The 13,898-nt window shown below is 45.1% G+C and overlaps 1 protein-coding gene across 2 annotated transcripts; it reads right to left on the bottom strand.

Annotated features, from left to right (window-relative positions):
• Positions 1-2,535: 2,535 nt before the first annotated feature.
• SIKE1 (suppressor of IKBKE 1) lies at positions 2,536-7,829 on the bottom strand. Of its 2 annotated transcripts, XM_065403088.1 has the most exons (6): positions 7,799-7,829; positions 6,848-7,014; positions 6,655-6,760; positions 5,766-5,908; positions 5,232-5,345; positions 2,536-4,565 (listed from the first exon to the last, which is right to left on the bottom strand). In XM_065403088.1, exons 2-6 carry the CDS (start codon positions 7,004-7,006, stop codon positions 4,464-4,466), a joined length of 624 nt encoding a protein of 207 aa, XP_065259160.1. In that variant the 5' UTR covers positions 7,007-7,014; positions 7,799-7,829; the 3' UTR covers positions 2,536-4,463. The 2 variants fall into 2 exon arrangements, with proteins under 2 accessions (XP_065259160.1, XP_065259159.1); XM_065403087.1 differs by lacking the exon at positions 7,799-7,829 and adding an exon at positions 7,599-7,670 and having other exon boundaries at positions 6,655-7,014.
• Between the last annotated feature and the right edge of the window lie 6,069 nt (positions 7,830-13,898).

Genomic DNA, 13,898 nt, shown 5'->3' on the forward strand with positions numbered 1-13,898 from the left:
GGCAGGGCTGGTGTGTTTTACACCAGCTCAAGACTCGCGCCAACAGGCTTAAACGATACAGTGCTTAAAACAGCATTCGCTCTAGATTATGGCTTCCAACTGTGCTCACGGCAATGAAGTTAATCGGTCTAGCCAACTGTAGGAAATCTTTGTGAAGTTTTGCTTTTCTAGAAAAGAGGCAGCTGCAATTGTGTAACATCTATATTTGACCGCATTCAGTTCTAAGCATTTGAAAATTATTTACAATAACTTACAAAGCCACAGAGTGCTCTACTATCCAGGATGAAAGTACTATTTCAAAATAGCCTTTCAGTGTCAGTCATGAGACCTTAAAGTGCAGATCTTGCCCTACGCAATAGATCTATTCCTGGAAATGTCCATACTGTGTTACAGACAGCTGTTCTACTTTTTTGGATTGTTAACAGGGTCACGAGAAGCAGCACAACAAGTAAACTGCAGGATTCCTTTGCTCACATAAAAGCCTGAAATAACTCCAAGAAATGAAGCATCAGAAAAAAACCAAAGATACTGATGCTGCATGGATTTGTCTTATTACTCTGTTAAGGGTCAGAAATGTTCAGACCTGAAAGCGAAAACAAAAACACTCAACAAAATTATTAGGAATAGAAATAAGGATTTGATAGCTGTTCTCTACAAGTTTTTTCAATTGGGCCCTACTTTGTCTAAAGAGACATTTCAAAGTTTTGGGAGAAGGGGTTGTATCCTTTCTCTCCATGGATTAAAGTACTAAGTAGAAAGCAACAGGAAGAACAAAGTGGTCTTTCAGATGTGGATAGCCCATTTAATCTTGTGTTGATAGGGAGGGGGAGCAGGGCTTTTCCATTGCTGGCCCCCAGTTACACAACTTCCACCATCAATATCCATAAGAGCACTTCACTCTTACAGCAAAGCTACAGTAGGGGAGTATATGGTCTCATACAATATAAACATTAGTGATCAATGGCTCCATGTCTAGTTGGCAGCCGGTTTCAAGCGGAGTGCCCCAAGGGTCGGTCCTGGGGCCGGTTTTGTTTAATATCTTTATTAATGATCTGGAGGATGGTGTGGACTGCACTCTCAGCAAGTTTGCAGAGGACACTAAACTAGGAGGCGTGGTAGATACACTAGAGGGTAGGGATCGGATACAGAGGGACCTAGACAAATTAGAGGATTGGGCCAAAAAAAACCTGATGAGGTTCAACAAGGATAAGTGCAGAGTCCTGCACATAGGACGGAAGAATCCCATGCACTGCTACAGACTAGGGACCGAATGGCTAGGTAGCAGTTCTGCAGAAAAGGACCTAGGGGTCACAGTGGACGAGAAGCTGGATATGAGTCAACAGTGTGCTCTTGTTGCCAAGAAGGCTAACGGCATTTTGGGCTGTATAAGTAGGGGCATTGCCAGCAGATCGAGGAACGTGATCGTTCCCCTTTATTCGACATTGGTGAGGCCTCATCTGGAATACTGTGTCCAATTTTGGGCCCCACACTACAAGAAGGATGTGGAAAAATTGGAAAGAGTCCAGCGGAGGGCAACAAAAATGATTAGGGGTCTGGAGCACATGACTTATGAGGAGAGGCTGAGGGAACTGGGATTGTTTAGTCTCCAGAAGAGAAGAATGAGGGGGGATTTGATAACAGCCTTCAACTACCTGAAGGGAGGTTCCAAAGAGGATGGAGCTCGGCTGTTCTCAGTGGTGGCAGATGACAGAACAAGGAGCAATGGTCTCAAGTTGCAGTGGGGGAGGTCCAGGTTGGATATTAGGAAACACTATTTCACTAGGAGGGTGGTGAAGCACTGGAATGCGTTACCTAGGGAGGTGGTGGAGTCTCCTTCCTTGGAGGTTTTTAAGGCCCGGCTTGACAAAGCCCTGGCTGGGATGATTTAGTTGGGAATTGGTCCTGCTTTGAGCAGGGGGTTGGACTAGATGACCTCTTGAGGTCCCTTCCAACCCTGATATTCTATGATTCTATGAACATGTAATTTTACCAATTCACAGCCCTGGTATTACAGTAAAACTCATCATGTGCTAGAGGTTATGTGGACATATAGGAATACAGTCCTGTACCCCAGAGAGCTTGCAACGTAAAAGCATTCAGAGAATGTTCCTCAGTCAAATCTGACAGACAGCTGGAATTTCTCAGGAGACATTGCTGCAGATAGAATATGTCACCCTCTCATAGAAATCGAAGGCCACATTAATGGAACCGTATCAGGTGGTAGCCATGTTAGTATGTATCTACAAAACAACAAGGAGGCCAGTGGCATCTGAAGAAGTGGGTTTTTTATCCACGAAAGCTTATGCCCAAATAAATCTGTTAGACTTTAAGGTGCCACCAGACTCCTTGTATTAGTGGAACTAACTCCTTTTTTCCCTTTTCTTATGCAAACTGGATGTTTGTGCACAGAGCACTCATTTTTGTTTTGCCTCTGTTATAACTTCTAAATAATTAGTCAAAGTAATTACATTGCATGGGGTTACAAGTGTTGGTAGATAGCCATCTATATAAAGCACAGTCACATGGTAATACTTCAAGAGATTTATTTCAAGAAAAATAAAAAGCCAATATACATACTCGATAAACCTGAGATGTAAAGAAAACTGTTTCAAGTCAGCCGACTGATTAGAGCAGGCAAATGAGAAAGAATTATCGTAGCACACCACAGTAACACTAATTTATTCATAGTATCTCCTCCCTTAGAATATTTACAGTATAAATCAAACTGAGCACATATCTGCTCATTACAGGAACTCATTTGACACAGAAAGTGGCACTGATGGCATATTTAAAGGCATAAAGCTACAACTGGTGCTAAGGAAGTTTCTACTAAACTTGAACCAGTTCTACTAATTAGTCTATGTTTGTATAGCACAGAGTAGCAGCAGTTTTCCTGTCAATTCCACGTTCTGTACTCAGGATCCCAGTTCCTAGTGGTTGCAGTATGGTCATACAGGATGTAGAAAGGTGCCAAATTATTCCTCAGCACTTCCATTGAGGAAGATAAATTGTGGAAAGTGAAGCAACAAGGAGGTATTTTGCTCTTGGACTGAAGTTCAGGTGCTGTGATGAAAGGTTGGATTTTCAACAGTTAGGCACCTCACTGACTGACTTCAATGGGAGTTAAGCACCCTTATGCTCTTCTGGAAATCCCTCCAACAGCAATAAGTCACACTCAATACATTTAGGGTCTCAGATTCTACAGTGAACATTTACTTTTAGAAAAGTGGAATAGCAGAAGTACGCATTAAAACAGCACCCTCTTGACTCCTCTTCCTAGTAAGGATTTCAGGGATGACTGTCTGAGAAGGCGACTGCTGCTCAGCTTCCAATTCCTTAAACTCCACATCTTAATCAAGCTGCTGGACAACCCCGTGTAGTGTCATGAGGTGGAATGCATTTACGCCAATCTCACAGCACACATTACCATAAAAGCAAGATCCATGATAAATAATTACTCTGTTTGCTGTCTGGTCTCAAAGCACTGAGTTCTTCAGAAAAATAGCGTACTAGGTTATTTCATTTATTCTTCAACTGAGATGGAAGAAAGGAGAAGAGAATTTTTCTCCCATTATTTTCCTTTCCAGAAAGCCCTTGTCTCTACCCAACTCACACTTGCCAAAGATGTCCTGGGGTGAGGGAAGGAATTCTCTTCCAATCAAAAACATAAGGCCTATATCCGTGTCCAACAGAACCCTCACTCACAGAAGAGGATGAAGTAGTAAGTACACTCGTGTTGGAACTGAGACGTTTAGTACTAATTCATGAAAAGAAATCTTTTGAATTCTTGCTAACAGGGATGGAAAGCCTGCATTTAAAAATTGATTGTTTCTGGATTAAGAGTGATGCTTTTAAACATTACCTAGTTTTCTGGGCTTTGGGTGTGTTCACTCCTTCCAACACAAGAGCTAGAAAACATGCTAAACTACAGCTCTGCCATTCTCTCGGTCTGTTTACAATAAAAAGCAGAGAGTCTGTATCTAAGTGACATTGTTAACCCAGACAAATGCTGTTTGGAGAGTTATTTAAAGCAAAATTAAATGTGTGATGTTTAATATTTACAAGACAACTTCTCCAATAAATGCTTTCACTCATATCTATTAGATAAAAAAAAAATCATAACTTGTAAAATGCTCTGTAACCACCGATGAAGTGAGAATGCTAAAGTGGATATGAATTGCTGCCTACAGAGTTAGATGTCTCCCATTGGGGCTGATCCAGAAACATTCTTCATGAGAGGAAACAAACAATTGCAAGGAGTATAGCTGCATAAATGCCTCATTGTTAAGCTGCTGTATACTGTTAAGACTGAGCAGCAATGCAAACCATTGCCATCAGAGGGTGACATCAGACAGGGATACCAGGAAACACATGAAGTAATAAAACATAACTAAGATAAAACGTTTTCCTGTACGGTGGTTGGTTTCCATAGAGTTTTAAAAGTCAAGAGTTTGGAGAGAGAGTTATTTTGTGGCTTGAGATGCAATGTCAGGCAGCTCCTCTCGCCTCACCTCGATAGTTTCTTTGCTGATGGATAACAGCTCCCGCAGCTCTTTATTTTCAAGCTGCAAAATCGACATTTTGGCTAAAACAGAAATGAACTAATTCATAATTAAATGACAGTACTAAATAGCCCTAAAATACTGAAATTGTGCAGTGGGGAACATCTCTGCACTGGCAGAGAGGGGAACTACATTCTCTTAATTCTACACATACAGACACACCCCCACACACCACAGAAGAACCTTGGGTGAATGGAGAGGCATAGGGGCTGTGCTCTTTATTCCACTTTTAAATGTTTTATTTTGGTGCCCAATACACAAAAATAGTGAGCACAGATGGGGTATCCCTCTGTCTCTTACTTTCTGCTCTTCATGAATAGAAGCAGCATTTCAGAACAGGATTAGTGCATACTATACAAAACAGCAGCCTCTATGAAGTAAAATCCTAGTTGCTGACTGCTACAGAAATATTAAATATAGAAAGACATGTCTTTCTAAAGTTGTTTGCTATTTGGTGAGTTTTTTCTAACATTTACTTACTGTATGCAAAATTTAAAGAGATTGTTAGGATTTCCCTTTAAAAAGCCAGCCTGGGTCATATCCCTGTATGAAGCAGAAAGGATTTCTCTGAATCAGTCAATATCCCAAAACCTAGATTTACCCTTAGTGAGTACGAGTAGGCAACAGGTCCATCCCACAACCAACTTCAAAGCCACACCAAGGTCTTACCTCCAACTGGGCTAGTTTTTCCTGAATTTTACAGAATTGATCATCATCCATCTGAACAGCTTTTCTCATCGCTTCCCCCATCTCACAGATTCTGTCTACGTGACTCTCAATTTCCTGCAAATACATTGAAGCAGAACAATACTATGCTCAGTTCACAGTGACACTGTTTTACATCTTCCAAATACTTTTCCAATAGCTACAAGTAGGACAAATAGTCCTACTTGTCCCTTCTTGAATGAAGTTTATGTATTTTATTAGTTCCTTTTTAAAATGTAGATTTTATTAAGTTGAAGTTGGCATGGAACTCTGGGTTATTGTTGCAGTGTTTATAGGAAGGAATGGAAGGTGCAGGAGGTTCCATGGCTCATGGAATCAGGAAGGATATTTCAGAGCAGAGTTGTTTGTGGGAAAGGATACAAAGTAAACATAAAGGTAAACAATAGTGGCAGAGCACAGGGTTTTTAAAGTACAAACTTTATTCCCAACACTTGCCAGAAACAGGTAAAATAATGATTACCGCCCTCCCCAATTTACCGAAGAGTGAGCCTCATGCACTTTTAGGACTGGCTCAGCATCCACATCTTTTCTTCCCATTATTAAATGTAACATCTGCTTCCTGTACTTGCTCATGATAAGTTCCAAAGCATCTTGATGTTCCTCCAAGGAGATCCACAACTCTACAACATACAATACAATCATCATGAAACAACAATCTTGAAGGGCACCTTCCTCACTACAGTTATATGAGGTTACCTTCCATTATACACACAGACTTAATAAAGGCAAGTTCCTAGCAGGTGTGTAAAATCTCCCACACTTCCTGTTCAATTAAGTTACTTTAAAAAGAACATACTGTAAAGTTTTCAAGCAACCCAATTTCCCTCCACCTAGAATTGCACATTTGATTACAAACTAGAGAGAAATAAACCAATACATTACACTATGACGGAAAAGTTACTGGCCTCAGGACCCTGACGTTTTATTTATACAGCAAACATTTTATTCAATATAATAGGCTCCAGAGAAGAAATAGCCTTTTCATAGAAGATGGATGCCTTTATTTTCATTGTTCCTCAAGTCATTACAGGTGTTTCCAAAATGCATGTTTCTAAGCTCCCACCTTTAACACACTTTCTTCACAATAAAACCCCATCAAGAAACTCCACTGAAGGGATTCTTTCGTCTGAGACCGTAGTGACAGGGTTATACCACTTAAGAATTATAAGAAGCTATTGGGTAAAATGTAAAGTCATATTTGTTGGTGATGCCCTACCTTTGCACATACAGTTAAGCACAAGATGCTAGGTATTTTAGTGCATCTGCATTCCCTTTCATGTTATGCTGCTTATAGGTATATAATTTACTATTCTAAAGGTTCTAGGCATTCAAGTGTGAAGAGCACTCGTAGCTCGAGACTACTAACCTCTGTTTTCCTGTTGCAAGTCTCTGATCTGTGTGTTTTCTTGTGATAGCAAGATGTGAGGTTTGTATTTAGATATGTCCTTCAGATCAGTTGCATCTTCTTGGTACTTGCAAAACAAAGGGATGCTTTTACCAAGGATAACATACATTTGTATAACTCTTTTGCATAGAAGAATGGTGTCTCCTGCACTAACCTTTTCTGATAGTGACGTTCCAATCTCCTTCATGGCTGCCACCCGTTTATGGAGGACAGTAGACTGATCAATGAGAGACTCTGCTGCATTATCATGGTCTTTCAGCCTTTCAAGCAAGGTCTTGGCATCTGTTAAGATCTTCTCTATTGTGCAGGTCATAGTGAGCACTGAGAACAAACAGCGGTAGTAGGCACCTGCTTCCCATGTGGGAAACGTGCCCTCCTGTGCCAGGTGAATTAACAGGAGATTGGCCTCTAGTGGGACACGTTTGGGGAGGCCGGGGAATGCCGAGGACACTATGCTGGGGGTGTCTGTCCCCGGCCCGCTGTGTAGGGCTTGCCCCTGCAGTACAGCTGGGGAACTGCCCTAGCGCTGCTAGCCCCTGGGTTGCCAACTTTGGCTGGATGAATTCCTAGAGTTTTCATCGCATGATATTATCTTTAATTAAAGATTAATCTTTTAATTCCTGGAGACTCCAGGACAATCCTAGAGGGTTGGCAACCTACCCCCACACTCCAGCTATCCCCAGCGCAGCCACCCCCCAACCCCAGCACAGCCACACACGGCCCCAGCGCTGCCACCCCCAGCACAGCCACACACGGCCCCAGCGCTGCCACCCCCCCAACACAGCCACACACAGCCCCAGCGCTGCCACCCCCCAACACAGCCACACTCAGCCCCAGCGCTGCAACCCCCCAGCACAGCCACACACAGCCCCAGCGCTGCCACCCCCCAGCCCGGCCACACGCACCCGCAACGCAGCGCGGTTACCCCAGGCCGAGCGGGGCGAGATCCGGTCCCGGCCGGAGGGCGCTGAGGGGACAGGGAGGGGCGCGGGCAGGTGCCCGAGGCCGCGGCGATGGACGCTGCTTAGGCCCCTCCCACAGACGTAGGGCGGCCTGGCGATGGGGCGGGGCGGGGGCAAAGGCAGCCCGGCGCGCGGACACTCACCTCCTCAGCCGCCGCTTCCGCGCCCCCACCCGGTCCCGTGAGTCGGCGCATGCGTGGTATCTCCCTAGGACGGGTCTTGGCACCCTCGCGGGCTACGGGCATCTACGCACGTGCAGTACCCGCCCTGGCTTGAGCGCAATAGCGCATGGGCAGATCTCTCCCCAGTCCTCGCTCAGGGTCCCGCCGGAGTCACTGGTGCAGCGGCCCCCGACCTCTGCCTCCGACCCCGCCCTGTGACCCTGGCCCTACCCCCAGCCTGCGCTGCCTCCCAACCACGCTGGCCTGGGGCTCGGCCCCCACCCGTCAGTCCCAGGGCCGGGCGCTTTTAGCGTGTGCAGAGTCGTCCAGCCAAGCCATGGCATCTTCAGTGGCGTGACGCAGACCTAGTCAGCGGGCAGTCATCGACAATGTGCGGCGGCCTCTCTGTTGCGCCGCAGCTGCACAAAGGGCTGTCACGACGGCCCAGCGATACTGGTTGGCTGCACAGAGATCTTGCCCGGTCCGGAACCTGTTCACCAGGGACCATTGGCGACGGGGCAGTTCAAACTCAGGCGGGCAGATTGTGGGGTCGGCGATGAGGGACTGGTTGGGGATTATAACCGATCCTTTCCTCTCGCCAGAGTGTTTCCGCCCTAACATCCTGGCATGGCGGATGAGACCATAATGGGCGATGTGACACCAAATGTGCACCTGGGGGTTTAAAAAGGTCATTGTGCAGTGGCAGGCTTGAGTTGGCATGTACTTTCTCCAGTAACTAGCCAGTGGCAACCTCTCGTCTGATATGAGGAGGAGCAATATTGCTCAGTACTGGGAGCCATGGGGGTGGAGTCGGACGCAGGGTGCTGGAGATGATACGCATGGCGGCACGTAACTGCGTATCCACCAGTTTGGTGTGTGACAATCAACTCCAAACTGGTGCGCAGTACTCCACCACCAAATACAAGGTGGCAAGAGCTGACGTCCACAAAGTTGGAGCACAAGCACCCCATGACGAACCTGCCAGTTTGCTAAGAAAATTGTTGCACGTCTTAACTTTAACTGCTGTCTTCTTCAGGTGGGCATGGTAACTCAATGTGCGGTCAAAGGTCACACCTAGATAGACCGGTTCTACTTCATTCTTCACCTTCTGACCAGGCGCTGAGCCCGGGCTGCTAGGAGCCGGCAGCTGCTGCTCCAGCAGCACATCGCAGGTGGCTCGTTGTTATAGGCCAAAGCGAGCAACACAAACGAGTTGTCGTCGAACTGCTGAGCGTGCCAGCGATCGCTAAGGCCAGGTGTCTGGCAGGGCACGCCCAGGAGGCAGTCCTGCAATCTCCGGCTTTGCGGGGGTCGCTAGCTGGGTCAGTGTGCAGACAGACAAAACATTTTCCTGTGGTTTTGTTTTATTTCCTTCATTCAGCTTCCTTGCACATAGCATTTTTCAAGTGTGATAAGGCTGTTAACCAGATGCTGTGCCTTGATGGCCCATGAGATTTTGATAGTTCTTCTGGATGGGTGGGGGACCATTCCTGTGCCTGGGTTTGCAAGTTCAGACAAAACATTTTCAAAGTTATAAAGCAAAACGTACATATTTTCTTATAGCATGGAATACTAACATTACAAGTGAGATTAATGCATGCAGAAGCTTACAAGCGTTTCACAGAGTCTAAACACTAAATACATTCTTATCAGACTAACAGCTGTTTTGAGGAAAACTAACATACAGATGAACTGGTCTGGACTCCAGCTACGAGTTTGTCAGTTCTTAATGAATGCCTGTAGCCTGGGCAAGAGCTGGCATCTGGCCTGCCAGCATCACAATGTCATCATGCCTTTGTGTGATGTCATCCCACCTCTGGGTGGCACTCAATCACTCCAGATGTGCCCTGATTAGATGTGTTGCTAATGACTATACGTGGGGCCCTCTTGACACCCCCTTTGGCACTGCGGCCAGCCAGAAGATGTAGGCCACATACTTGCAGACTGGGCCCATCAGCAAGGGCTGCCTGGTTCACTTGTGGACTGGCACAGTGCCCTACCCTCAGCTGTTGACTTGTTCAGACACTGAGACTGACACCTTGACTTGACCATCTATGTATAGTAGAACCTCAGAGTTACGAATACCTCGGGAATGGAGGTTGTTCATAACTCCGAAATGTTTGTAACTGAACAAAATGTTACGGTTGCTCTTTCAAAAGTTTACAACTGAACATTGACTTAATACAGCTTTGAAACAACTATGCAGAAATAAAATGCTGCTTTTAACCATTTTAATTTAAATGAAACAAGCACAGAGACAGTTTCCTTACCTTGTCAAATTTTTTTTAAACTTTCCCTTTACTTTTTTAGTAGTTTACGTTTAACACAGTACTGTACTGTATTTGCTCCTTTTTTTTTTTGTCCCTACTGCTGCCTGATTGTGTACTTCTGATTCAAATGAGGTGTGTGGTTGACCTGTCAGTTTGTAACTCTGGTGTTCGTAACTCTGAGGGTCTATTGTAAATACAATTGTAAAACATGCACGTGCACACACACACAGAGTGACAATGTTGTATCACAAGGATGTGCAGTAAAAGTCATAACATGAAGAGTGGACAGCTCAAATGGTGCCTGGGTGGATCTGGTGTGCAACTTCTGAGACATACATCTCAATGTGAGGCAGCTGTACGCACATGATGTCCATGATGGGACAGACTTTCTGGATATTTCATCATAATGAGTTTGGGAAGTTTGTTACATGTAGCATCTTGGTCATCTGGCTGTCAATTAGTTGTAACAACGGGCTGTGGTCAGTCTGGAATCTAGGGTCACCAGATAGCAAATGTGAAAAATCGGGACAGAGGGTGGGGGGTAATAGGAGCCTATATAAGAAAAAGACCCAAAAATCGGGACTGTCCCTATAAAATTGGGACATCTGGTCACCCTACTGGAATCCTCGAGTCTTCTTGCTCTCCCTCTGCCATCTACAGAGTTTACTCTGCTGATTGCTCTTTTTGAGGAACAAACTGTAGATGTTGATGGTTTCTGTTGAACTCCGTTGTTAGTCTCGATTACATATGATCTGGGCGCTGAATTCTTTTTCATCATGACAGCTAGAGTTGTCCATCCTTTTTCTCCATCCAATTTGACATGAACATGGTCACCATATGGGGGGGAGGGATAGCTCAGTGGTTTGAGCATTGGCCTGCTAAACCCAGGGTTGTGAGTTCAATCCTGGAGGGGGCCACTTAGGGATCTGGGGCAAAATCAGTACTTGGTCCTGCTAGTAAAGGCAGGGGGCTGGACTCAATGACCTTTCAAGGTCCCTTCCAGTTCTAGGAGATAGGATATCTCCATATTCTAGACCTCACAGTTCTCTGAGTGACATCGGTTGTAAAAGTGTTCATAAACTCTTTTAGCCTTTTTATCTGATTTGGCCACTCTCTTCATGTCTGGCGACATTGGAGATAGATTATTTTCCAAAGTTGGAACAGCAGTTCTGATTGGTCTTCCCATCAGGAACTGTGCTGGACTATATCCAATAGTTGCTATTGGGGTTGATCTGTAATTCAGAAGAGCACAGAATGGATATTCCTGCTGTAGGGTTTTATTAGCTATCTATACAACTCTCTCAGCCTCTCCATTCACTTGGTGGTAAAGTGCTCCGCTGATAATATGATCAAAATCATATTTAGTTAGGAATGACTTAAATTCTGCTGCAGTGAATTATGGTCCATTGTCCATCACTAGTTGTTCTGGAAGACCAAAGTGAGAAAAAGTGCACTTCAGTTTCTCGGTAACACTGCAACATCTTATGTCTTTAATTACATTATTTCTATATACCTGGGGAAATAGTCCAGTACGATCAGATAATGATGTCCTCTGATTTTGCATAAATCTGCAGCTAGCCTCTCCCAAGGTCTCTTTGGTAGAGGTGTTTGTAAACTGTATGGTTCAACGTTGTCTCTTAAGTTGATTTATACTGGATCTCCTTTCAAAAGTCCAATATCATCAAATCCTCCAAGTTCTTCCACCGGTCTCAATAGGCCCATCAGGGTGGCCACACTGCATCTGAGAAGGCTGGTGGTCTTTGATCCTTTGATCACATGCACTCTGAATGCAAAGCTTTTGTATTTGTATGTTATTTCTGTGGTGAACTGAACCCTGCAGTTCAGAATACTTCCAGGACTAGTCAGAGTTCTTTCAGGTGTCTTAAACTATGGGAGGGTTGAAAGTGATTGTAAATCCCTTCTGAGATAAGAACATAAGAATGGCCATACTGGGCCAGACCAAAATCCATCTAGCCCAGTATCCTGTCTTCCGACAGTGGCCAATGCCAGGTGCCCCAGAGGGAATGAACAGAACAGGTAATCATCAAGTGATCCATCCCCTGTCACCCATTCCCAGCTTCTGGCAAACAGGCTAGGGACACCGTTCCTGCCCATCCTGGTTAATAGCCATTGATGGATCTATCCTCCATGAATTTATCTAGTTCTTTTTTTTAACCCTGTTTGAACCACAGATGACTGAGAAGTCAGCTCCCGAGTCAATTTTAAAATCAATAATCTTGCCCTGAATATTCAGTTTCCTTCTCCAGGCAGGCGGTATGCCATCACACATCATAGATCCCAGACACAATGGCTCTTGATTGTCTGTAATATGAGTCAACCTAACTGCTTTGGTGTGGCAAACTGATGCAAAATGTTCATATTTCATGCATATGTCATACTGTGTGCCTCTGGCTAGACATGCATCATCTCTTGCATGTAGGCTGGAATTTGTCCCTCTTAGCCTGGGAGTTCTCTCTCTTTGGCTCAGGCTGTTTATGATCATGACTTTTAACACTCAAATGTCTGTATACAGTCTAAGATAGTTTCAGGTTTTTCAAATTTGTCAGGTTGCTCTGGGTTTTGCTGTTTCCAGCTCAGAATACATTGCTCTCAATATAGCTGTGGACAGAGTTAAATCCCTCTTGAACCGTAGCTGCTGTGAACGTTTTTTATCTGGTAACCCAATAATCAACCTGTCTCTGATATTTTCATGTTTTGCATTCCCCAAATCACAGTTTTCAGCCAATGTATGCACAGTTCTTATAAAACATTCAACATTTCCCCCTCATTCTTGAATTTATTGGGGAAAACATGCTCTTTCATAAACAACATTTCTCTGGGGTATAAAATATGCATCAAACATAGCCAGAAACCTTTCATAGTCACCTTTGTGACTGTTTTCAGTGAAGTCAAAGGATTGAAATATATGTTCTGCTTGCTTCCCTCTAGCATAAATTAGATACCTGTATATCTCCAGCTTCTTTGTGGAGTTTGTTTGCAATTCAAAAATCTTGCAAAATACTGCTTCCAGTCTGTCCATTGTGAAGGTTTGTCAAAGCTGAAGTTCCCTGGGGCATTGATGAGTGGCATGTTGATGAGATCCTGCAACCTTTGTTGCTGTTCCTGCTGTTCCTGTTCTTGGTTTACTCCTGACACCATGCCATGTTTCTGCCATGTGCCAGATATGGACTGGTCACAGAGCTTGCACCAGGTGTTTTCATCATAAGATCCTTTAATCACAGGCGCCAACTTTAGTTGGCGGCGGTGGGTGCTCGCGCCTCCCCGACTCTGCCCCCTCCCTGCCCCTTTTGGACCCCTCCCCAAATCCCTGCCCTGCCTCCTCCCCCAAGTGCGCCGCGTTCCCCCTTCTCCCCCCTCCCTCCCAGACTTGCTGCACCAAACAACTGTTTCGCGGTGCAAGCGCTGGGAGAGAGGGGGGAGAAGCAGGACTCAGAGGCGCGCTCAGGGGAGGAGGCGGAGCGGAGGTGAGCTGGGGCGGGGGTGGCGGGGTGGGGAGCTGCCGGTGGGTGCTAAGCACCCACCAATTTTTCCCTGTGTCGGCGCCTATGCCTTTAATTATCAGAGGGGTAGCCATGTTAGTCTGGATCTGTAAAAAGCAACAGAGAGTCCTGTGGCACCTTTAAGACTAATAGATGTATTGGAGCATAAGCTTTCGTGGGTGAATGCCTGCATCTGACGAAGTGGGCATTCACCCACGAAAGCTTCTGCTCCAATACATCTGTTAGTCTTAAAGGTGCCACAGGACTCTCTGTTGCTTTATGCCTTTAATGTTCTGCCCGGTATTGGTGAGA

This window comes from Emys orbicularis, chromosome 4, assembly GCF_028017835.1.
Source record: "Emys orbicularis isolate rEmyOrb1 chromosome 4, rEmyOrb1.hap1, whole genome shotgun sequence".
Lineage (NCBI taxonomy): Eukaryota > Metazoa > Chordata > Testudines > Emydidae > Emys > Emys orbicularis.

What these genes read in the sequence shown, in the direction of transcription:
- SIKE1 (XM_065403087.1), bottom strand. Translation starts at nt 7,006, where the DNA reads ATGACCTGCACAATAGAGAAGATCTTAACAGATGCCAAGACCTTGCTT. An exon ending in CTTGCAACAGGAAAACAGAG is followed by an intron (nt 5,909 to 6,654) that starts GTTAGTAGTCTC and finishes TGTATGTTGTAG; the next exon opens with AGTTGTGGATCTCCTTGGAG. An exon ending in TGCATGAGGCTCACTCTTCG is followed by an intron (nt 5,346 to 5,765) that starts GTAAATTGGGGA and finishes ATGTATTTGCAG; the next exon opens with GAAATTGAGAGTCACGTAGA.